This window comes from Natator depressus, chromosome 13, assembly GCF_965152275.1.
Source record: "Natator depressus isolate rNatDep1 chromosome 13, rNatDep2.hap1, whole genome shotgun sequence".
In the NCBI taxonomy this organism is placed as follows: Eukaryota; Metazoa; Chordata; order Testudines; family Cheloniidae; genus Natator; species Natator depressus.
The window spans coordinates 3,538,777-3,563,722 of NC_134246.1; the positions used below are offsets into that span (position 1 = coordinate 3,538,777).

Here is a 24,946-nt window from a genome sequence, read left to right on the forward strand (position 1 = left end):
GAATCACTGGCACTCTAAATAGTGACGATTTCCAGAGGCGAGGCACAGAACGACAGTCTGATGCAGGGACTCAGGCATGGGATAATTGGTGGATGGGCAAGGAAGCTGGGATTCAGGAAAGCTTGATTCAGTGTGCTCAGCTGTGCCACTGCTTCCTCACGTGACCTTGAGCAAGTCACCCAACTTCTCCACACCCCAATCTCCTCCGCTGGGCCACGCCCCTGGTTACCCACCTTCACAAGGCAGCCTGAGATCCACGCTCATAGTGCAGTTAATCAATGGCTCCTGGGGCCAGATCCCTAAGCACCGTCTCCACTTGCTGCCCTGCCAAAGTCACAGGGCAACGGAGGACTCCCTGTGTGAGGGATCAAATCTGACTTCTGTCCAAGCGGCTTTATGTTTGCTGCTCTAGATCTCCATTCCCTCTCTCGGGGCAAAGCTCTTTAGAAGTTGTCTGCCCATTTCTCCCTTTGATAGAGCTTGAGAAGGGGTCAACTGCTATTTTCTTACCCCAGAACAATCTGATAAGCTGAGCTGTTGCTATCTTTGATGTCCACAAATGATAGCACTCCCGGCCCAGAGCCAGCCAGGTCTCCAGTAACAAACCCAAAGAGCACCCAGGCGGGGGTTTGGGGAAGGGGAAAAGCAGATTTAGCTCAGCTCAGTCAACTCTGCAACTTAGGACCATCGCTTTCTGAGTGAAAATAAAGGGCCTTTACATGCACAATTCTATTTAGATGTGAACTACAGAGTGCTTCCATGCACAGCCCCAGCTTACAAGATAGACTTCCTGCTCATTTACATGAGCACCCTCAGGTCTCCCCTTCCTGCTCTGGCAAGCAGATCTTTGGAGGACCTGAACATTAAGGCCCCAGGAGGCTCAGCCTACTCCTCCTCCTCCTCTTGTCCCAGCTCTGGGATGGAGAACAGTGCAGCATAAAGCCTGATGTAGCACCTCTAATTCAGCTCTTCTAAGGATCTTGCCCTGAACTTGCACCGGAGCACGACAGGCATTCTCAGAGAACCTGGGCAGAAAGCAGGAATGGTTTCACATTTAAAGCCAGGAAAAAATGTATTCATTAAATGAAGCATTTTAGTAATTACGACTATTCTGTCCTTTGCTGGATGAGTTACCCTCAAGATGGAATCTTCTGCTTCTATCAAAAAAATCAACTCTGGATCACGTGCTTTGCCTGCTTTAAGCAATCAGTATGTTACTGAAACAGATAAATATCAGAGGTCTTTGGCAATTTCACGAGGAGCCAGGAGTGTGGCCCGGATCTAGTCACAAGGAGCCTGGGGCTGCGGCTGATCAGATTGCAGAATAGGGTAGAGTCTTTTGGATAATGGCTGGATTTTTTCCAGTAACAACTGAAAAATCCCCAAACCAAAACCAGTTGGTTTGTTTCAAACCAAAACTGAATTTTCAGATTTCCCCCCCCAAAGCAAGATAATCAGTGATGCAACCCCATGGTGTGGGTGTCCTGAAATCTCCGACTGCCCGAAGCTGGACTTGGATCATAAGAACGGCCATACTGGGTCAGACCAAAGGTCCATCCAGCCCAGTATCCTGTCTTCCAACAGTGGCCAATGCCGGGTGCCCCAGAGGGAGTGAACCTAACAGGTAATGATCTAGTGATCTCTCTCCTGCCATCACTCAATGATTGCCCTGTTCTGTTCATTCCCTCTGAAGCATCTGGCACTGACCAGTCAGACACAGGATACTGGGCTAAATGGACCATTGGTCTGAGCCAATATGGCCGTTCTTAGGTAAACAAATCTCATTTTGGATCAAAACTACCTGGCACACACATGCAGATTTTCCTCCCCAGGGTTTTGTTTATGGGCTGTTTTGTTCTGCATGAGGGTGCTGAAGACTAGACCATCTATAGCTCACTAGCAATCATCTCCCCCTCAACAAATTCAAGACTTAAAATTTCTCTCATGCCTTGGACAAAAAAAAAATAAAATAAAATAAAGCCACCACCATGGACCAGGAGCTAAGTGAACTCAGCAATACGTGAACACAAGCACAGCTGTCATACAGAGGCTCGAGAGATGGCTTTTGATTAGGCAAATCTACGTGCAGGGAGAGAAGAGTGCTGCGCAACTTCTGCTACCGAACAGCCGAGTCCAAGGTGTAACCTTGATCTCCTTCCCACAAACTGGCGTTGGTCTCTCTGATGTCCACAAATGTACCCCCTTATGGTCTCCTCTTATGTACCCGCCTCGCAGAATAAGCCCTCTGGACGGGTACAGCAGTGTCTCTGCTCCCGGCCCCCCACTCACCCTCCACTCTGACTTTCTTCTTTCATTTGCACAAGAAGCAATTTCAATTTCCTGCTGCTCCCACTTGGCGCTTTTAGTAAAAGTGACACAATCTGGCCGGATTCACTGTCCAGCACAGAGAAAAGTAATCAAGGATTAGGAAGAGCGGGAAGGCAAGCAGGACACAGTGGAGGGCGACGAGAAGGGAAAGGGGGGTGAGGGTCAGAGAGAAAGGAAAGAGACATGGCACTAGTTAGAGAGATGACAGAGGCGGGGAACTAGAAGGTCTTTGGGGTGTCAAACATTTTGCCTTTGTGACAATCGAACAGAAACTTCTCCACAGCCGGGGTTGCCAATCTCCTTCCCTACTCAGGACCCAATTCCTAGCACCTGGGCAGAGTCACCAGCAGCTCTCTGCTTTCCCAGCTTCAGGCTGAGCTTGTGGCTGCTTTGGAGAGCATCTGCTGTTCTCACTAACCAGCTAGGAATCAGAAAGGCCTCGGGAGTCCTGTGCTCCCTGCTGAAGGCTGTACAACCTTCCCCTCCATGCAGAAACAGGGCTCGCTCCCCATCCCACATCCAGGGGCCCTGAACAGTCTGAGAACTGGAACGCTAGCCCTGGGCCCCATGCACTGAGCTGCGCTGATACCGAGGGATAAACCATTGCAGCCAGGGCATTAGAACGCTCCCTACCCGGAGCGGGGCTGGTGCTTAGGTGAAGGCAATTCACCCTGCTAACGCCTGCAAGGTGATACCTTTAATAGCTTTATGGTAATGCAATTATGTGAACTTAGGCAGGCCGCCCTGTCACTGACACGCTCAAGGAGTCTAAGAGCCTGAAGGCAAGTTCTCAGCCTCTCTGAGCCTAAAGGGCCGAGATACCGAAGTCAAATGCCTTGCTCTGGAGAGAGCTGGCACACCTGTACAAGTCTTTGCACTCCTCAGACAACCAAGGTAGTTGTGTGTCCGCACAGATCTGCTGCCTCCTCCCTGCAGCTTCCGTGTCAGCACGCTGTCAGCCAGCCGGGCTAAGTGGCAGAGAGGCGAGCAAAAAACCTCCGACACAGGAGTTGAGAAAAGCCAGCATAAAGCATTTTATTGCAATAATAAAACGGGATACTTTAATGTGGTGGAGGAGGACGTGATGGTGGCGATTTCTCTTACCAAAAATCACTACACAGGGCAGAGGCAGGCGAGTGGGAATGACATCAGTGGAGCAGGAGCTGTGCATCATACAGGAGACTGCTGCAAGCTGTGATGACCAGCATCAAGTTTTGGTAGAGAACACTCAGGTCTAAGTCGTAATGACGGCGACTGGGGTTTGGGTTTTCTCTTGTGGGCTGGTTTCTTTTTGTATCTCCTCCCTCCCCCATAAACAGCACCTTCAATTTAAAAAGTTCAATTCAAGTTCTTGAATTTAGGTAGTTGCGGAGCTTTGATGGCTAAAGATAAAAAGGTCCTTGAAATCCAAGGGAAAATAACCAAGAGATGGAAAAGTCAACAGGTAGCGATGGGGGCAGCTGTAAGGGCAGCCCCAGCCACCCTGGAGTAAAAATACTGCTGGGGCAGCAATATCGCGTTGAAACGGTCCTTCCACAAGGCAGATGGGAAGGGGGAAGCTAGTCGCTCCCGGGGGCCCAGTTTCAGCCAAGGGAACAAATACATTAGCCTAGAACTACTCTGCTTTCCAGATTCAATCAGCCCTCGATAGCTCCTCGATAGCTATGGCTTTTGGAGCAGCCGCAATTTGTTTTTTTTAATACACAATCGATATTTGCATCCAAAAAATTAACAGGTTTCTTTGTTCAAACAATTCCTATCTAAGATTAACCCATCAGTGTACTTACTGGTAAACGCTTGATCATACACAACTGAATCTATACCCAGAACAAAAATAAGATTAGGAGTTTGACCCCCAAAAAGGTGAGGTTTACGGCGTATAGTTTAAAAGACATAAAACCACAATGCAAGGAGGAGTCAGAAGCAAAGCTGAGTGATCAGACACATTCAATCAGGGTACAGGGTTATACAATGAGTGTAGTGGAATATCAGGAAAAGCTCCATACAGAGTCATGTGCATTTTTCTTGAAGCTGAGATTCTGGATTCCTCCATGTGCCAAACCTGTTGGAGAGAGAAGAGGAGCCAATGCATCAAAGTAGGCTGCAGGGGGAGCCCAACTCTGAGTCCCAAGACCCCTGGAGGGAGCAACTGGGGTACGTGAGGGGACTTGAAGACAAAACCATCACAGCCCGGTTATTACCAGAGCTGGCGCATGCTGATGTATGTTCAGCTTTTGCAATTGCCTCCTGCACCTGCAGCACAAAACCTCGGAGTAGGCCAAGCCACCCAAATCCCTACCCACAAGCCGGCTGAGTCTACTTTCCTTAAACCCTGTTACAGGCAACACCTTCCCCTCCTCCCCACACACTTCCGACTGATGCTACTTCCCCTCCTCAGAGACACGCAGAGTCAGCTGTGGAACATGCCGCTCAAGTGGCTTTTCCCACTGGCATCACCAGGCAGTTCCTGGCCCTCACCTACCCAAAAACAGGGAGTTGAGGAAGGGGCCTCCTGTCATTCCAATTTCATAAGCTCCACATCAAAAATTAGCGTGGCATTTGGGGGGATGATGCCGGGGTGGCCAGTAGAACCGTAGGCGTAATCTGGAGAGATGATCATCTTTGCTCTCTGCCCAACACTCATCTGTGGAAAGAGACAGAACGAAGTCAGCTGAATGCAAAACCCCAAACCAGGCGAAGGCACCTCGACAGCGCAAAGCATGTTCTAGCCGGGGCAGCTATAGCACGCAGGCATTCTGCCCACCAGAGGAGACGTCATGCAGTGACCAAACAGAACAATGACCACGCTCAGGCTGCTCATGTGCTCAGACCGCTGCCCGTCACGCTGACAAAGTCTCATTGTTTCCTTGTATTCTCCTGTCTGTCTGTCTCTGTTATCTTGTCTTATTCTTTGGTTGCAAGCTCTATGGGGCAGAGGCTACCTTTTGTTTGGGGTTTGTACATCACCTAGTGCATGGACCAGCACCTGTTCATGACTACGACTCCTGGGCACTAGGGTAACACAGATAATAATAATTAGCCCTTGCAATGCAGCCCATCATCCTCCTCAGGTTATTCCTGAAGACAAAGGAGGAGGAGAAGTCACTTACCTTCGGTGAGCACTCAGATTCCATCTTGCTCCTACTGATGGATCTAGGAGGTGACTGTGTGGGAACTAATTCCATTTAGACTAGATCACAGATGCACATGGGAATCTCCTCATTCAGAGTTAATGCACCCACGATTCTTGCAAGAAGGGAATACATTAGCTATGGGCACTAACCTTTCTGCCCAAGGTACTTCAGCATCATGGCAGATGCTCCATTCTCCGGTTAGTCAAAGACCCATAGCCTCAGATAGCGCAAGTTGGATGCCAGGCTCCACAGTTCTGCAGAGGGTTGGCATAAACCATGGAGGAGATATGCACCTGTACCCAAGTGCCTGACTCAACCAGCATGACAGCCGACAGCCGTTCTGCTCTGATCAGGGGCTGGGTTACAGGCATGCTGCGTGGGACATCAACCAAAGACACGGGGACTCGCACATGTGCTGTGTGGACAAAGGCAGCTAATGAAGCCTGCTGTGCCACCCACTCTGAGCTGAGATAGCTCAGTGTTCCACCCACGAGCACTCTGAAAAGCACAGCGGAAAGCCAGAAGTAAGAAGAATGAGACTGGGGGAAAACCTCTGACTTGACTTAGATTCCTCCTGTCACCCCTGCCTAGGCACGGACATGTTAGGACAACAGCCACAAAGGCACTCCTGTTTCACCTCCAAGCCACAGATGCCCTGGAAGCCCCACCCCAGCACACATTCCTGCTCATCACATCAGTGGAAGGTACTTGGGGTGAGATTTTCCAGAGAACCCAAGCGAGTTAGGCACCCAGCTGCTAGTGAAAGTCAATGGGAGTTTGGTGCCTAAATCTCTTTGGTGCTTTACAAAATACCATCATTCTTCGGGCTACGTGTGCTGGCACAGCTGGACGGGGAAAGGAGAGCAGTGCAGAGACTGTCAAACTCGGAGGAGATGACAAAAGAACAGGGCAGACTGACACAGACCATTACAGAAAGACAGAAGACTGACAGTGAAATGGATGCAAATCTGAGTTACACACCCTGGAACAGGAGCAAGACCCAAGGCCACAGACACAGGGAATGCAACAGGAGGCGCAGGAAGCCGGAAGAGCATTTGAAAGAGGAAAGCAAAGGGCACACACTGAATATCGGCTACACGGCCTATTTTTAGATCCCGGTTAAGGCAATGCACTCAGGAGAGGAAGCAGAATAGGAGATGCCCTTCATAGGAGCTGCGAGAAGGGGAGCTCACAGACTATTTCCTCAAGATACTGGCCCGCTCTGTCTTATGCAGGGACTGCTACACACAAGGTGAAGTGTGAGCCCTGCAGTCAGGATCAATGGGAAGTAAGTATCCACGTTCTACTGAAACTGCAGGGTCTCAAAGGGGGCAGGGCAGAGCCCAGGAACCCAAACTGGAATTTGGCCAAGACAATACAGTTTGCACTGTCACGCCTACAGCGAGCCTTGGGCTCCACTTTCCAGGGACACATTTATTGACTATCTAGCATCTAGGAGCCCTCATCACAGACCAGGACTCCACTGTCCTAGGCGCTGTACAAACAGAACCAACAGATGGCCCCTGCCCCACAGGGCTGACAATCTAAGCATACAATGAGATGCCAGATGGATACAGACATACAGGGGGAGCCCCAAGGAAAACAGTGAGGCACTATAGGTCAGTGTGACAGGCAGTGGTCTGAGCACACCAGCAGCCAGCCACTGTCCAGGTTTTGTAGGCACCATAGCAAAGAAGAGTTTTAAGGAGACATTTGATGGTGGACAATGATTTTGCAGATGTTTACAGGTAGCTCTTCCCAAGCACGAGGGACAGCACGGGAGATGGTAGCCCCACTTTGGGTCTGTCTCATCGGAGAGATAGAGGGTCCCAGCACAGTGCTGGGACATTAGTTCAGTGCAGAATCAGCAGGAGAGATGGCACCTATTGAGTCACTGATACTCTAGTGTCCCACTAAAGGGCTTGGCAGCCCAACCCCACTGAGCTCATCAGATCCAGGAGGCGGTGAGGCAGAAGGTGACATTTACTCCCACACTTAAAATCCTGGATCGGGGGAAAAGAAGAGAACAGCACATGCTGCAAGCATGAGTCTCTCCCACGTCTCCGATCCTCAGCTGCTCATCTCCAAACAGCCCTCACAACAGACACGGAGGGATACAGCAACACACCTGCGCGACCCCTTCTTCCCAGCCGCGGATCACCTCCTGCTTGCCCATCACAAACTTGAATGGCTTGTTCCTGTCGCGGGAGGAATCAAACTTTTTCCCATCCTCCAGCATACCTGAAAAGAGAAGCAATACATCAAACATGCAGCCTGGAAAAAGACCCCACGCCCCATCAGACCAATGTGCAGTCTGAACACCCATGTGGAACAGCAGGGTCCTGGCTACCAGACACCGATGCCAAATGTTGCAGTCATGGCATCAGGGAGGGCTCCCAGAAGAGGTCAGTTACTGGCCTCCAGGGGGGTGGCTTTTCAAATACAGGTGCCACCATGGGATGTACAGCCCAGATCGCAGAGCTCCCAGAGGGAAGACGTCCCCACCAAACACCACTTGCAGCTGGACCCAAGGAATCGAATGCAACTCCAGATGCTACGTCTTCTCTAGCTGGCAATGCCAGGGGAGAAGCTAAGGTCATGGAGAGAAGAAACGTTCAGATAAAACAGGTGAATTTATCACTTCCTCCTGTGTCAGGAGCAGCTTCCTAACATGTCAGGCCACGTGCAAGCCTCAGAAACCCAGAAGAAAGATGGGAACAACAATGATAGTGGGGAGAGAGGAGAGCCCTTCCATCTCCTGGGGCTTCTTGATGGGTCATGTCACACATCAGACCACACCATTGTTCTTGCTGGCCTGATTGCACCTTGCTCTTCACAAGGTCAAAATCCCCACTTATTCTGTAGGAGCACAGAGAAATCTCCCCTCTCGCTTATGCCCACAGATCTGCAACCACCAATTGCCATGCCAACCAGGCACGCAAAGCTGAAAAAAACTGTGCAGTGAACGACAGGATTTCTGGCTCCTGCGCTATTAGCCCCACCCAGACAAGGGGGAGATGGCAGGGCTTTTAAAGAACCAACACGGAACAGCACACCCACGCTGGTCTGCTGCTAGAAGCTGTAACGGAGGCTCTCGCATCAAGGCGTTTCTCCTGGATCCCCAGGCTTGTTTTAGTTTGGATTTGAGCGCCGAAGAACCCACAAGCTGCAGCCAGAATCAGGGACATGTTATGCTAGGTGCAGAATACGCACATCTTCTAAGGGAGCCCTGGACCTAGCCCTTACTACAGTGAGCGCATTGGTACATTGCATAAAGCAAGGTTAACATCCTCGGGGCTAAATATAGTTCCTGAACACAAGCAAAGGAGGAATTTCCTCTCTTCTAGCAGTTCCCTCCCTTGCTCCTTGGAGTTTCCGTGACCTTCTTGGGGAAACTTGGGAGCTTTCACTGCCTTATACAAGCAGCAGAGCTTGTCCAGTGGCAAAGTTTCTTACACAAACAGCCAACCCGGGGATAAACCCTTTGGGGAATGCACACACGAGAGGAGCCTGGGGAACACAATGTATCAAAAGTGATCTCTGCGCCACCGGGTGTTCTCGTGGAGTCAGCATCGCATTTTATTGGCTTTGTCCTCATCCCACACATTCCTCTAACCCTCCACACATGGCCGGAGGCAGCCAGATGACAGTCTAGCCAGTTCCAAGGGGAACTGAGCTGGGAACCCACCAACACAAGAAATCCAAGCCATGGGGCTTCCTAGAACAGCCACAGAACTATGGGCTCAAGGTGCACACGATTTCACTAACCCGAAGCAGGGCAATGGAGCGGGTCTGTAAGCAGAACTAAAGGGTCACACTAGCAGTTTGCTACAATGGATACCTGAGGCGCTTTAGCCCAGGGATGGGTCTCCTTTCTACAGGAGCCCTAGATCCGGCTAACAGCAGGTCACTGTGAAATCAACACCCAGAGGCACCAGACTGGAACAGGCTAGTTAGCTACTGCAAACAGGCTGAAGAGCAACCAGGAGTATAATGATTAACTACAATACCCACACTTCTCTTTTCCCCAGTTCTTCAAAAACAAGCATCTGTTTGCCCCACTGGAAGCCGTTTTACTCTTGGAAAAATAAATCTGTTGTCTCGTCCAGCAGAGAACGGTCCAGAGAGATTTCCCCTAATCAGGGCAGACAGTGAGTCACTGCCCGCAGGCAAGAGGACAAAATGCACTGTGTGCATGGGGAGAACAACAAGTTACATCTTACTTCAGGCTGTGTTATCACAGCAGCCGGAGTGTCTAGGGCCATAACCAAATAGGAAGTGGGTGGGAGGGCCAAGGATATGGGTCCGAGTAGATCCGATTCTAGAGGAGCAATAAAGGGAACAGACACAGCCTCGTGCTGGGGGAGCAGTAACCACTGAAGTTCCTCGCATGTGTGAATACACCAGTGAAGGGAGATGCAAGCAGCCCAGGAAATCGCCCTAAACAATGCTGACTAGATGAGCTGCTCCTTGACAGATCAATCCATGAATGATTTTTATGTGCAGTCGCTCAAATCAGCTGTCACTGACTGGCTGTGTCAAAACAACAATGCGACAGAACGGCTAACACCACACTCACCGGGTGGGATCCCTGCTCGTCAGTCAGCCCTTGCTGCTATCCAACCAGCATTCCTGAGGGGTATAGATACTAAAACCCTCACCGCTCGCCAGCAATGCTCAGCCAGCACAGCCTGCCTTTCCGAGACTAAAGACTCGGCGCCAGCAGATCACATTTGAAAGGCAAAATAATTCCAAAGCCAGGTACACAAAGTGAAATCTGCCCTACAGCCATCCACACGCTTTATAACCCATGTGAGATGGCCAGCACCGCACTGCGTGGTGCAGATTTAACAACAGGCTGGAGCGCATTGCTGTGTGGAGACCATTATTGTAAATCCATTACAGAACATTCCCAGAGTACCTCCCAAAGTGCTGTAATTACCATTGCCTTACAATAGTGAAAAAACCGAAGCACCAAGCGCCCGGCCCCCGTTCTAGCTTGCAGCACCCCAGGATCCGCAATGGCGCTCCCCGTGGAGAGCGTAGGCGAGCCTGCCGATAATGGGGATTGTCTGCGAGTACAGAGAGCCGGCACTAAGTGCTGCCAGGCTGAGGAACTCAGTATCTCGCTGGGTGTCAGAGAAGAACTAACTGCAGTAAGCAGAGTTATCACATGGTGCTGTCCAGCTCCATTCGGGTCACCCGCTAGCGCTCCAGCCTACCTCCAGGCAGGCACGTGTTTGCTGGACTTTTGTTCGTTTACAGGAATAAGCTTTCAAATATTGCTAATGTGCCCAATGCCTGGAAAGCAGCTCCATTGCACCAAAGAATTCAACTCCGAGGTCCCTGGCTCAGCGAGTCAGCACCAGCATAGCCCTACCAAGCCAAACACTGTCCTAGCCCAGGGAACAACGAGCTAGTAGTTACTGCTTGCTTTTATCAGGGACACAATCCCTCTCAGTTCTCAGCCTTCTCCACCTGGGATCGACAAACCAGCCACTGGCTGCTGCGACTTGCCCAAATCCCACAATCCTTTGAGCCACAAACTGGGTGCCGCTCCAACGCAGGGAGCAGAAGACCGGTAGTTTTACAGGGTCAGGCTGGACAGTGCTTCGCTATCTTCCCCTCTCCACCACCATGGTGTTCTCTTCCAGGGCTTCCTTTCCTGGAGCAGAACACAATGCTTGACAGGGAGGTGCTGAAACCGGCTGAAGCAAGGAGCGAAGAGGAGAGCGAGGGAGGGAACTTTCCCTCTCACTGATTAACACTCCCACCCCCAGGTCCTCTTTCCTCCCACAATTATCATCATTCTATTAATGATGGGTGTAGTGCAGGAGCCCCTCACGCTATTCATTTCTTCTCCCCTGCAGCCTCATTTTAGCACCCGGCCCTGGTGGCGTGCATTCCTACAGCGTGAGGGATGGCACTAAGGTCACTGATTTCCTCTCCCCTACACCTGTGACCTCGGTACAGAGCTGAGCATCACATGGCCTGGGTACGATGTTAGTGCTAGGGAGCAGATCAGCAGACACTCCCACAAGCCAACTGAAAATTGTAGCCAAGTAAAGGGAGAAACTATTCCCTAACCTTGCGCCTACCCCCACCCCCGTACATTCAGGTACAATGCACCACGACCAGGCCAGCACTCGGAGTCCATGCACCAGTGAACAGCTTCCTGTCCTGCCTGGCCTGGCCAATGTGTGGGGTGGGGGGGACACCAAGGCATCCAATTTCCTGCAGAATTTAAACTATGTAAGAGGCCCCAGTCAGGTTCAGGGCATCGCTGTAACAGGCAGTGCCCAGCGAAATGTGGCCCCAGCCCTGAAGACCTTAACTTTCCAAATATGACCCGATGAAGCGTTTTCCTGAGTCTGCAAATGCATGGCTCCAGTGCCTCTGCTCACATTTGTGGCATGGGGCAGAGGGAAATGAACAGGATGCTAGTCAGTTTCACAGACGCTCTTTGGAAGCCTCTGGGCAGCTGTGAAACTGTCAAAAATCAAGTCACTTCCACACTGCAGCTGATTGGGAAAGCTCTAGCAGGTCCTGGAGTTATGCAGAGCGGAGGACCATCTAGAAAGAGAGGGGTAGACTAGCAAAGGCAGCTACTCCTTTTCTTCAGATGCTCTGGGACCAGAGACCCTTCCCTTCCAGTGGCTAGAGGCAAAGCATCAAGACACCAACTAATCAGAGGCTGAAATGGAGCCCACAAACAGGAAAGCACCATGGTGGAAACCCCAGCCCCCTCCTTTGCTCGCCAGCAGCTGAGATGGCCGGGGTGGGAGAGAGCCAGGCTGCCCACTGGGATGTTGCCTCCCAACCCCAGCGGGCAGAGCTTGGCTTCCTGTGCCTTTTGTGTTTGCTCCTGTAGTGGGTTTTTCTAGCTTTGGACTTGATGTTTCTCATTCGGCCCCTTGAGCAAGAGGATAACGTGCTGCATCTGGCATGTTACTGTTACTGCAAACCATGTTGCTAGCTGAGGTCTACACACCTTTAGAAACAACCACAGACCAAAATCAGCTGCAAGGGAGACAGGAGGATGAGTGTCCCACCCTCCCTTAGCATCGCCTCTCATGCAAGGTTCCCTTCTTCAAGAGCCCCTCCCCCTCAAAAAGAGATGAGCCCTGCAGAATGCCCTGCAATTCAACAGCTTTGGGCTATGTCAGAGTGGAGGGTGTAGTGAGCTCCAAAGGTGAGGGACCCCCACAGAGAACAGACCTGCCGGCAGCTCCAGCCCAGGCACCTCCATGGACCAAGTGTGGCTGCCTGGCCCAGGGCAAGAGGCATTCACTCAGGCAGGCAGTTCCCATGTTGTTAAGGATTTATAGATTAAGGATGTGGAGTCTCATACCAATTCCTCTTTGGAGGCCTGATCTCTGAGATAATGGCATGAATTGCTGACAGCAAAACCAAGCCAACAGGAAGTTTAAGGTTCACCGACCAGGTTATGTTTGCTGTGCAATGCGAAAGAGAAGGCATTGTACTAGTACTGCGGGGCATGTAATCCAGAAAGCAATCTACCTCCAGCACCAGAGCACAGCCCGCTTTGAACAGCACTTGGCTCCGCTTCAAGAACGGCAGACAGCACACACTTGGCAGTTCCCTGCTACGCTTTGCTCAGGAGGCCCAAGATTCAATCTGCAAGCCAGCTACAGCTCCCCTGCACAGCACCCTGCCCTCTTGGTCAGTAGTGCTGGAAGAGGGATGGCCTGAAATCTGCCTGCCCCCTGGATGAACCAGCAGCTTCAGGCCCCTCCATCTCCTAAACGGAAAAGCAGGTAGACGGAGCCCTCAGTGGAGAAGAGGCTGCGAGAAATGGCATGGAAAACAAAGAACCTTCCTGCACTAGCACTGTTTATTGTGGGAGGTATGAACAGAATCATCCTAAAACCCTAAGATAGACACCTCGGCCAGGCCAGCTGCATTTCCTGATGACTGGTAAAGGGGCAAGAAACCTTCCAACTCTAGGTCAGATAAAATAAATCTGGCTCAGCAGTGACCAACAGAGTAGCCTGTGTATAACAGCAGCCATACCTGAAGTCAGAGAGTCCAGCATCCTGCCAGTGACCAATGCCAGATGCTAAAGGAAGGTGTTAAACCCCACAATCGACAGTTATGTAATAACATGCCTATGAGGGAAATCTCTTCCTAACTACAGGCAACAGTCATGCTTTGTATTTATGGCAGCACCTCGGGGTCCCAATCACGGATCAGCGACCCACTGTGCCAGGCGCTGCCCCAAACACTTTACAGCCTACATGGACAGATTCTAACACCTTCAAACGAACTCCTAAGGAGGTCAGTGGGGTGCTATTAATTAAGAGACACTATTTGATTAACCTCCCCTCTAAGTTAACCAGTGCTCATGTTTCTAGACTCTTCCTACAGAGCCTTTTCCACATTCACTGCCCTTCCCTTGACCTTTTCTAATTTCTGCCACGTGCTGTAGAGATGGGGATGATCCAAACTGATCGTGGTATTCCAGGCGAGGCTACCACCAACTTCCACAACAGCCTGGGGATATCGTCCTTTCCTCAGTGCAGTCTCACACCCGATTGCCTCTTTCTCAGTGCCACTGTGCAGCAAGTATTTTCACTGAGCTGGCCACAGTGACACCTACATCTCCCTTCCCCCCGCACTCTTCCGTCCAGTGTCCCACATCCTGCATTTGCCGCCACTGAACTTCACCTTCCAGCCCTCACCCAGATGACCCTCAGCAAGCAGGAACTTCCTCCGCCTACCACTGCCAGCCAGAAGACTGGAGTGCAGACACCACAATGAGAAGCCCCATGTAAATACTTCCATCACGTTACCCAATCTCCCACCTACATTAGCTCTTTCTGTGGCTCTTCAATATCCCCTCGAGCCTCAACTGAACTAAATAACTGCAGCCTCGGTACGCTTTGCCATCCTACTCTTCCCCCCACTCCAGATCATTAGTAACCAGCCCTAGCATGGATCCTTTGGACTCCTCACAATTAACCTACTTCCCCGTTCAGAAGTGGCTATTCAATCCCACTATTTTCTCTTAACCAGTTTCTAATACATGAGAGAACTTTACCCTCGACTTAGTTTCCTTAATAGCCTTTTGTAACAGACTTTATCAAAGGCTTTTTTGAAAACCCAAATGTGTTCTATCCAGCAGAGCTCCTTAGCCACTGCATTACTAACCCCTCAAAGAATCCTCACAGGTTGGAGAGACAACTTCCCATTACACACACAGTACTGGTTGGTCTAGCATGCTTTCCTAGCTTCAAGGTTGGTCTAATTGCCAGGATCACCCTGCCCCATTTTTAAGGACAGGCACAATACTGATTACCCCACAATAGAGTGGCTGATTTTGATCAATTACATATTTGAGTTGGCTCCAAGTCTACTTCCTGGTGGATGGGTGTCTATGGTGAAAGCCAAAATGGGCACTCAGCCAAGAACATCCTCTTTCTGCTAGAGGTGGTCCCTGTGGAAGAGGGTCAAGGTACCACAGTAGGGAAGCTCAGGGGAACACGGCCGCTCTGGCCCACAAATACAGACACTGCGGATTAGAGATACCAGGCTACCAGGATGTAAATCTTTCATGAACGCTCAGTTTGACTGATTTTATAAAATGACACTTGTGGATGTGCTGGGTCAGCCACCCTGGGGATCAGAGCCCTCTACCACCCCAGCCACACGTGCAGGACACACATTCTATGCTAAAGAACAGGTAGAGCAACATCCTGAACACACACTTACTAAGCGGCAGCCTAGAGAGACTCCCCCACAGACTGCTGGCAAATGCAATACGTGCTTTTTACCTAAGTTACCGCGTTCGAGAACCAAATGTGTTAAAATGAAACCAAATAGGACAGAGAAACAGGAGCGCTGTGGTTTACCTGCACCCAGCTAAGCTAAGCTAAGCTGCTTTGCTCTTGCTAGTCACATCCATGCAAGAGATCCTGAGCTTCTCTAGCTTTGAAAATTCAACATAATAGGTACATTGATACTATTAAATAGACCGTTCTCAAAGATCCCCATTTAATTATGTTGAAATAATGGTTTCAGAAGTAGATAATATTTAATAAAAAATAACTTTCTAATCAAATGACTCCAAAACTATAACTTAATGAAGCTGAATTAAATAAGATCTGCATTACCATATAGTAATTGTGAGCCATTACAGAAAGCTACATTTAAAGTATGCAGCCTTGGGACCAGAAATTCCTTCATTGAGAAGAGTAGAAGCTGTTTGCACCCCAGACAATTGTGATTTGGGGATTAATCCCATATCTGTGCCTTTAAGGTACCTTTTGGGAATAGCATACAATGCACTCCAAATCAGTGCTCTCATTTATGCTGTTCTAGATTCCAGGATGTTACTAAATAGCCAGCGGGACAGGGGAGTTGAGCTGTGCATGCCTCAAACATTTATTTAGGACATAAATCCCCTCTCCAATCTGCACAACAGACCTTGACTCATCCTGCTCTTTACATGCCCAACTCTCACATGTACGGGGGGGGGGGGGGGGGGCGGTGTATTAGAGCCAACAGCCACTATGCAGATTGGAGAGTTTTGCTGGCATGGTCCCAGGGTCTCTCACTGCTGAGCTGCCGTTCTCTCAAGGAAGTTGGGGGATGCAACCTAAAAGGAACCACAAAATTCAGAGCAAACCCTCAGCCCCAACACTCACTCACTCACCAACCCATCTCTAGGGCCAAGAGCCATTAGAATATAAGCGGGGGTGGGAGGTAGCACTGAAGACAGGCTGCTGCTTCGAAAGTAGCCTGAGATCTGTAGCGGGGATGGGATGGGAAGGAAACACTTGACAACTCCCCCTGAATGGATCTGTGGGGAGGAGTTAAGAATCTGTGCTGCCTCAAAGCCAGTAAAGGCTAGCAATAGGGATGGGAGAGGAGATGCTGCTGGGGAGTTCGGAGGGCTGGCATGCAGCAAAGCTGGCCCACCGAGAGCCACTTGACCGCCTGCCAGCCGTCCCTTTGTTCTTGCACTGGCAGAGGAAATGGGGCTGCCAGCAAAGCGGCAGCCCCATTTCCTCTCCCCCACCCCGCCCCTAATTAAAAGGTTAGTAGGGAAGGAAGGAGAAGCAGATGGTCTGGTTGTGAGCCATCAGCCCTGCAGGAGCATGCACAGAGATCTAGCCTCACCGTACCCTGGAACCTTCCCCTCCCCCTATCACCACCATGGGACTGGGCTGTAAGGGGCAAGGCTCCACAGCTTGGGGGAGGGAGATGGAACCAGGCGTTCCTCACCCCATCCCGACAGTGGCTCTTCTTCAAACAATGGCAGCCCCAGGAGACTGCTACCTCCCCTCCTTCCTCAGGACAGGAGGAAGAGCAGAGTTTGGAGCATTGGAGACAGGGGAGAACTATCTGGGATTATTTATCTTAAAAGTGACCAAGTTACTGAAGACAGTGCTAATAGGCTAAGCTATAGCAATATGTACCTTAGAAAGACCTTGAAATGACCACTATGAATGGCCATGAGCTGGGAGTCCTACACTTGGCGTGCCAGAACAGAGACGGGCAACCAAGTCATAAAACATCCATCGCTCACCAAATGACAGCTGGCATCTCCCACTGCACCTCTTTACAGCTACAGAGCTGATCCTAGAATTGAGAGCTGCAGGTTGACTGAGCTGGTGTGCCACTTTACATCACAGCCAATCCAGCTTCAAACCAGGAGGGCAAAGATATCTCCAAAGAGGGTAAAATAGGCTCTTTGCTTGTCCCAGCAGAGGCACAATGTTACATCATGGAGAGTGTTAAAAGGTAACAGGGAAAGAATGAGGATTGGACAGGAACAAGAACATTCGTCACTACAGGGCGTGCGGATGTGGAGAAAGGTTAGATGGCTCAGATATTTCTGAGCCAAAGAGCAGCAGGCCCAACCCTTCTACACAGTTTTAATTTTTTTAATAGCTTGTCAGGAAGACTTACAGCTAGGTTTAGTCAAGAATTTATGGGGAGAGAGATAATAACCTGAGCAGAGCACAGAATGAACAGCACCTTCACGGAAAGGATTCTCCAAAACAGAGAACTACCTCTGACTTCTTGTGCCAACCACTTCAGGGCACTTATACTCTACACTAATACAATTGTGTCTTGGGACCCAGTTAAAACACTGTTCCATGACCTTCCCCTTCTACTGTGGCTGAATCTTTGGACAGCACCAAGACACTGACCGCATTATAGTCCTGCCTACACTGAAGTTGGAATCCTATTACAATCAGGTTCCTGACACTTGTAATATAGATGGACCCACAGCACACAGCATTTGGACTCCACACCACCATCCCACATGCTTATCCCTTTTCCACCACCAAAGGGAACAGACTTCTGGACTGAGAAGGGTAGAACACTGGAAACATTAGGGAAAGAGAATGAGGCAAGTTGCTTGCAAGGCCTCCTGCCAGACCACAGACCCAACCAAACAGCAGAACACCCAGAAATTTCACCAAAGTGCCTCCTATTTGACCTACATCCAAGCATGGAGCGGCTAAATGCGCCTGTCTCTAGAGAAAAGACACAGCAAAGAACCAAGTGAGAAGATCCCTAGCAGAATATTGCGTGCGAAAGAGCTTTCAAGTTACACAGCCTGCAGGGGACGGCCCGAACACAGGGCTACAAAGCAGATGCTCATTCAAGTGCTGCAGTGAACAGTTACCCCGTAAACGTATATCCCAGTCGCGGGGGTGGGGGGGGTGTCTGCTCTCAGCTCTTGCGGGTTGGTCTCAGCACTTAGGGGGGGCAAGTACCCAAGGAAAGGCTCCTTCTGTGCCAGGTCTCTTCGTTGCCTCGCATAAACCAGTTGCAAGACCTGACCAACGAACTGCCCCCCCAGCCTATCCACAATGGTGACCTCCATGTCCCTTCCCGCCCCCCCTTACTTTGGGGGGGGGCGCAAAGTCCCATCCGATACCCCCTCCCCCACAAGCCACACACCCTAGTGCCCCCCCCAGCTCCATCAAATGCTTGGAGCCCCTCCACCCCACGATGCAGAGCTGAGTCCCCACCCCACAGGGCACAGCCTGTACAGCACGACCCGCCACGGGGCACAGCCTGTAGGTCACCCCCCCCCCAGAACAGCCCCCCCAGCCTCCCAGGGCACAGCCTACAGGGCACTACCCCCCCCGACCCCATCCCCCAGGGCACAGCCTACCGGGCACAGCCTCCCACAGACACCCCCCCCACAGGGTACAGCCTCCCCCCGGGGCACGGCCCCCATCCCGGAGGGCACTACCCCCCCGAACCCCCCCCCGGGGCACAGCCTCCCCCCGCGGCGGGACTCACCCGTGTAGTGCACCACGCAGGTCTGCCCGCGCTTGGGGAAGGTCCGCCCTGCGGGGAGAGACAGAGAGACCGTGAGCGCCGGGACCGGGCGGGGGAAATGGGGCGAGGCAGGGGATTCCCCGGTGTTGGGGGGGGGGGGCGGCGGGCCCGGGCGCCCCTCACCGTCTCCGGGGGCGATGGTCTCCACGTGCACACCCATCCCGCTGCCCCAGCCGCCGCCCGAGCCCGCAGCCGCCGCGCTCCGCTCAGGAGGAGACCGCGTGCGCATGCGCAGCCCCCTCGGCCCGGCCCGCCCGCCGCCGCCGCCATAGAGAGCTCGCCGCCTAGAGAGGCCCCGCCCTGCGCGGAGGCGGCGGCCATCTTGCGCGAAGTGCCCCTCCTCCAGCCCCCTGCGCGCGGAGCCGCGTCGGGCCCCCGCACGGCGGCCATCTTGGCCCCACAGGGCGCGCCGGGATCGTTGCTATGGAAACCGGGCGCCCCCTGAGCGGAGCCTCTGCCGCGCCGGGCACGTGTCCCAGCGCGCTTCCCTCCCCTCCCCCCCCCGCCAGGGGAAGAGGAAAGAGACCCTAGGCGAGAAGCCGGGGCGCTGCAGTCACATGACTCCAGGAGCTGGGGCTTGGGAAGCTCGAGGTAGCGCCCCGCGCCCCGATCGCCCCAGGCCGGGCTCGCTGCGGAGAGCAGGCGGGTAAGACTGTCCATCGAGCCCCATGAGCTCGCCTCCCAGTGCGGGTCGGGGGCAGCTTCACTAAAGCGCTACAGGGCACAGCCGCTGCATCAGGGCTGTAGCTCTGTACCTGGAGACGAGCCCTCAGGCTTTGAACGCTGCATTCAAGGGCGCTTTCCCCCCATTACGTGAGCAACTGTTTTATCCAAGTTTCAGAGTAGTAGCCGTGTTTGTCTGTATTTGCAAAAAGAACAGGAGGATTTGTGGCACCTTAGAGACTAACCAATTTATTTGAGCATAAGTTTTCGTGAGCTACAGCTCACTGCATCGGAAGTATTTTCCACTGAATGCATCCGATGAAGCGAGCTGTAGCTCACGAAAGCTCATGCTCAAATAAATTGGTTAGTCTCTAAGGTGCCACAAGTACTCCTTTGCTTTTTGTTTTATCCAAAAATCTCTTCGGCACCCAGGAGTGGCTTTGCATTGGTGGCTTTGGATTATGTCTATTTAGAAGTCTTATTTCCTCATCTGAAGTGGAGGAATTTGACTTTTGCAAAGTGAGCAGGGATGCTTCACGGACAGGGAAGAGCATTCAGAAAGCAAACACTGTCAGCAGGTGGCATTAAAATGCAAAACAAGCGGAGATGCATGACATAATTGATAAGAGGCTGGGACACAGGATTTTAATTGCACTTCATTGCTCAAATCTTTTAGAAAAAAAGATATTCAAACTCCAGCATTCCTGGTTTGCTTTGCTCTTAACTGTAGAAATATTTCATTTCAATTCACACACACCCATTCTATTATTTGCTAGATTGATGTCTCCCCTACTTCCACCAGACTCGTGCCAGCAGAGGGAAGGTGGTAAGCCCAAATCCAAGATGGAAATAGGAAGGAGCGCTCTCATCTCACTGCTGATTATTATCTCTGTCTAAGGGGACAGCAGCGATCTGCCTGGAAGTCTGTAGTGTTCACCTTCCCCACATTGGTAAATGGGAGTGAGGATGCAGGAAGGGCTGTTTATTTATAAGTATTTTCATGACACTCATCACTCAGATATATGAGCACCTTGCACACTTTAGTCATTTTAACTGCCCAGCTTCCCTATAAGGTAGGAAGTGTTACCATCTTTGTTGACAGATGGTGAAACCATGCCACAGAGAGGTCACATAAATAACCTGCAGAATAGTGATGGTCCAGATCTCCTGCTGTTTAACCACAGGAGGATCCTTTCTCCCTCGTGGAGCTGTAGTGGTGCTAACTCTCACAAGCCCTTTAGACAGCAATTAAAAATTTACATATATTTTGCCCAGTCAGTTGCCCCTCTCAATATAGCCCTAAGCCCCCAAGGTAGAAATGATCTATTACACAAGAAGTGATCACTAGTAGTAGGCGAGATTATATCTCATGTAATAGCATCATCAGTAGTGTGTTAATAAGTTCCCTGGTGAAGACTGGTGCCACCAATGTACCACAGAAATATTATCCTTAGAAAAGTAAAATGGCATCTGCTCACACCCAGTTTCCACCACAGTGTACTGGCAGAAGTGAAGCTGAAAGCTTATCAATAACTCCAGCCAGTGATTACCCCACGCTGCCTCAGGCGCCTCTCGGAGCTCTCAGCACCACTCTGGCGTCACAGCAGACTGCTCAGTCACTTTTCTCAGGAGCTCTCCATGTCCCATCTACCCTGCTGGAACACAGCAAAGGTGTTTAGTGGCTCCTAGAAGTATCAGAACTGGCTTCTTCCAGCTCAAACAGTGAGCCCCAGGAAAATGGCTTTGCCCAGTTAACCTTCCCCACATACAGTTGAAGCTCTAACAAAGGGCCTCCTGTATTTTCTTGGATCTAACTGTTCTTCTGGCCAAACACTTTGTCAGCATCTCTGCTGTGCTCTCCGGAGAAACATCTTACCCCTAACTAGAGCTCCTCCCAGCTGAGAGACAAGTCTCTTTATAGCTGTAGCCACTTTCAAGTATGTCCAGTCACCCTCCAGCCCTGCCTTAATCCCTTCCCTGTCAGACTGCATGTGAAGGCGTGTACATTCCACCACAAAGCTATGTTAGAAAATACTGGTTCAAGCTATAAAGCTCAGAAGAAAAATAAAGAGCCAAATTAGGTCCATTGTTCCCCGTTAACTGTTGTGGAAAGCGTGGTGGGTTAGTTGGTCACCTCTGATGACCCAGATTCAGATCCCCCTTGAGCTTGGTGTTCTCATCTTACTCCTTACTGAACAGTGGACTGTACACCTGCAATGCCCACAGGATTACCAGGATCTTTTTAACGTAACTTTCTTAACGGGGAAGGGGGCATAGCAAGAGCAGCTTGAGACAGAGATGAGCTGGAAGATCTCAGTGGTCAGCCTTGGTGACACCACGGTGCAGTCTGCACTCACCAGGAAACAGAATGAGGTATCAGCTTCTAGTATCTCAGTTCATGGTGAAACTTTTCAACCTGCAAAACAAGCTGATTCTCCTTGAATGATTCCCCACCATGCCCCACCAAGCTGGCTGATCCGTAGGGAGAGCTGTGAACCAAGGCCTTCTCCTGCTTGCAAAGCAAGAAATGCCAAGGGGAGAAAACATTAATGTTTGCACTGATTTAATACTTTTAAAAATCTGCCTTTGAGTTTATAATTAAAAAAACAGTTGAAAAATACTGACATCAGAAAATACAAATCTACAAATACAAATCCACCTGGAAGGTTGGTGCAGCACACTACACATCCTTCCCCGCCCGGATGGTGTGATATAGCAATTGCAAATGCATCTTAACACAGTTCTTGCCAATCATATGACTTGTAGCTTGAGAACGAATCATGTCTCATTTCTTGGCACACAAAGGCCATCAAAATATATAGACAACAACGTTGAATGGGAAGCAACGGCCCATAGCCCACTAGGTTCAAAACACCCAGACCAGGCCTTCCTGAGTTACATTTCTGGCCCTCGTGACAAAGTAAATGTGATCTGTGTGTAACTGATATAATGTTGCTTTCCTGCCAGGCTATCTGCAGACATCCTGTTATAGCTCTGAGGTGGGATCTTCCCTATTCATCGGAAAGCGTGGTTAACTCTTAAGCCTCATGATGCCACTTTAAGGACCAGATTTTCAAATGAAGTAGGTGCAAAACTGGGGGCTAATTTGCACAAAAACTGCCATTATGTGTGCAGATTGGGTAGCTGCAAGCTCAAATGTTTAAAGCAGTGGTTCTTAACCTGTTCGCCTTTGGGGGCCTCATATGCAGCTCTCTGTGTGTTATGGGGCTGCATCCACACTATATATAATATATATATATATAAAAATACTACCTATATGGCCCTGAGGATGTCACATGGGCCGCAGCTGTGTGCTGACTGGGCCGCCTGTGGGTTGAGAGCCACTGGTTTAAAGAAAAGGCAGAAATAGCACTGGCCTGAAAAATAACAAGCTAATGCATGGTGCCAAATGCAATTAAATTTTACTTACTGAAAGTTTAGTCACGACAGAAGGGCCAGACCCAAACCTTGATCTTTGTGCAGTGGGAGATCTGTGGTGTGCTGAAGGTTGTACAAGATGCTGATTTTAGAACTGTTCTAGAAACTATCATTAAAAGTGCAATTCAGCCCTTTCCATTGAGTGAATTTGACACTCCTGTGGATGGCAGGCACGGGGCAGACCTTGTAATAAACCGCTAAGAAAGCAAGATCGCAGGTAGCTTAGTCTATTCCTGTGACCCCTTTCATCTGATTGCTAACTAGCTGAACTGCCTGCTAATGAACCCAAGGCAGGGAACCATGGTTGGTTTTTTTGAATAGTGATACTAGAGGTTGTGTGGTGTGCATACTTCTCCTTTTGGGCATGTGCTTCTCTTTTAAATTTCTACACTTGAACTTTGGCATCTTTCCACAGAATAATAGATTCTGTCTTTAAAAATACAGGGGACCAGCCCTCTGGGAAACAAGGTGAACTAGGATCATCCTACTGGCCACTCTCCAGGAACAGCATCATGCCAGCAGGTGATCAAAATACTGTAGCTTGCTCTGTGCTGGATAATGAAGGCAGGTGTTTAGCCATTGACAACAGGCAGTGACCCACTTTTCCTTACCCCTTCCAAGCCTCACAGCCTACCTCTACCACGTTCCTTCAGCCCTGTCAGTAACTGGCGGTAATACCTCAGCCCTGGTACCCATGAGGCACAATGCTGCTGTTACAGCGTGTCAGAGCGACTAGCTCAGTGATTCCCCAACCCATCTCATATCACTACGCTGTATCCAACCCAGAGTTCCAAGTGGCTGAATTCAGCCGTTCTCTTTGGCTTGGTGTTCTGGTTGGAGAACAGTGAGTCAGCTGCTCTGCATGGGGGAGGTTGTAATCCCAGGCCTGCTGGGCTACAAGGTAACCACCATCCTTACACTGTCTCCTGGGCCACTCTCTGTGACCTACAACCTGCAGAGGAAATTCCACCTCAGATGACCTGACTGACAGTGGTCTAGCGATCCCTGATTGGTTCCAGAGTAGCAGCCGTGTTAGTCTGTATTCGCAAAAAGAAAAGGAGGACTTGTGGCACCTTAGAGACTAACAAATTTATTTGAGCATAAGCTTTATGCTCAAATATAAGCTTTATAAGCTTTATGCTCAAATAAATTTGTTAGTCTCTAAGGTGCCACAAGTACTCCTTTTCTTTTTGCGATCCCTGATTGGCTCTTTGACCATAGAGACGCCCATGGGGTATACCAGGAAGTGTCCAGGCAACAACGTGGATTCCTAGCTAGCTACCGTACTTCTGAACTCCTGGCACTGACCTTGCTCTGACTCGGATTCTGACTCCTAATCAACCCCTGGAAACCCAACACAGACCCTGATACCTGGTATTGACCCTGGACTGATTTCTGACTCTGGCTAGACCCTCGGCTTGATTCTGGTACTGGCTCTGATCCCTGGCTTCAGTTCTGGGATTCCAAGCTCTTGCCACTAGTCCTACCTACTTTTACCTAGGAACCTGACAGAAGTAAATCTTCGAGCTGCAAGGCAGGAACTGATCACCACATGGGGTCAAAAGGACCCATCCTCCCCCATCTCCTCACAGGTACAGTATTACTCAGTCAGGATCATTAGGGAGATGTTTGACACCTTCCTCTGAAGCAGCCAGCATTGACCATTCCGCTATCAGAGGTAGGATCCTGGATGAGCTGGACCACCTGTCTGTTCTGGTGTGACAATTCCTTTGTTCCTAATGAGATGGGTGGGTTAGTACAGTCTAGGAGACTTCATCTTGCCAGTCTGATGACCTAGAAATATATTATGCATACAATACCCTTCCTAAAAATACTGTATTTCCCCCAAAACTTAGCTCTCAGTACTAATGATCGTGATCTTCCAAAGAGAAACTATCTCCCCCACCCTTTGGTCCTGTTTTGAGAGTCCCAGAGCAGCCAGAAAAGCAAAAGCTAAGCCATGCAGAATGCAGTGCTGTGGGGTCCCACCAACTCTGCCGACCTCCCTGCAGAAGCACTGCAGGACTGGTCTCGCAGAGCTGTGTCCTTTGTGATGG

The 24,946-nt window shown here is 50.4% G+C and overlaps 1 protein-coding gene across 2 annotated transcripts; it reads right to left on the reverse strand.

Moving 5' to 3' along the window:
- Positions 1–3,338: 3,338 nt before the first annotated feature.
- Positions 3,339–19,044, reverse strand: FKBP1A (FKBP prolyl isomerase 1A). 2 transcript variants are annotated; one of them, XM_074969528.1, is made up of 5 exons: positions 18,912–19,044; positions 18,750–18,797; positions 7,591–7,703; positions 4,811–4,972; positions 3,339–4,390 (listed from the first exon to the last, which is right to left on the reverse strand). In XM_074969528.1, exons 1-4 carry the CDS (start codon positions 19,015–19,017, stop codon positions 4,844–4,846), a joined length of 396 nt encoding a protein of 131 aa, XP_074825629.1. In that variant the 5' UTR covers positions 19,018–19,044; the 3' UTR covers positions 3,339–4,390; positions 4,811–4,843. The 2 variants fall into 2 exon arrangements, with proteins under 2 accessions (XP_074825629.1, XP_074825630.1); XM_074969529.1 differs by lacking the exons at positions 18,750–18,797; positions 18,912–19,044 and adding an exon at positions 10,042–10,069.
- Positions 19,045–24,946: the final 5,902 nt, after the last annotated feature.

Excerpts from the sequence above, each read along its gene's own strand:
- FKBP1A (XM_074969528.1), bottom strand. The coding sequence starts at position 19,017 with ATGCGCACGCGGTCTCCTCCTGAGCGGAGCGCGGCGGCTGCGGGCTCG. Across the intron at positions 18,798-18,911 it reads GACCATCGCCCCCGGAGACG|GGCGGACCTTCCCCAAGCGC; the intron begins GTGAGGGGCGCC and ends CTCTCCCCGCAG. Across the intron at positions 4,973-7,590 it reads GGGAAGAAGGGGTCGCGCAG|ATGAGTGTTGGGCAGAGAGC; the intron begins GTGTGTTGCTGT and ends CTCTTTCCACAG.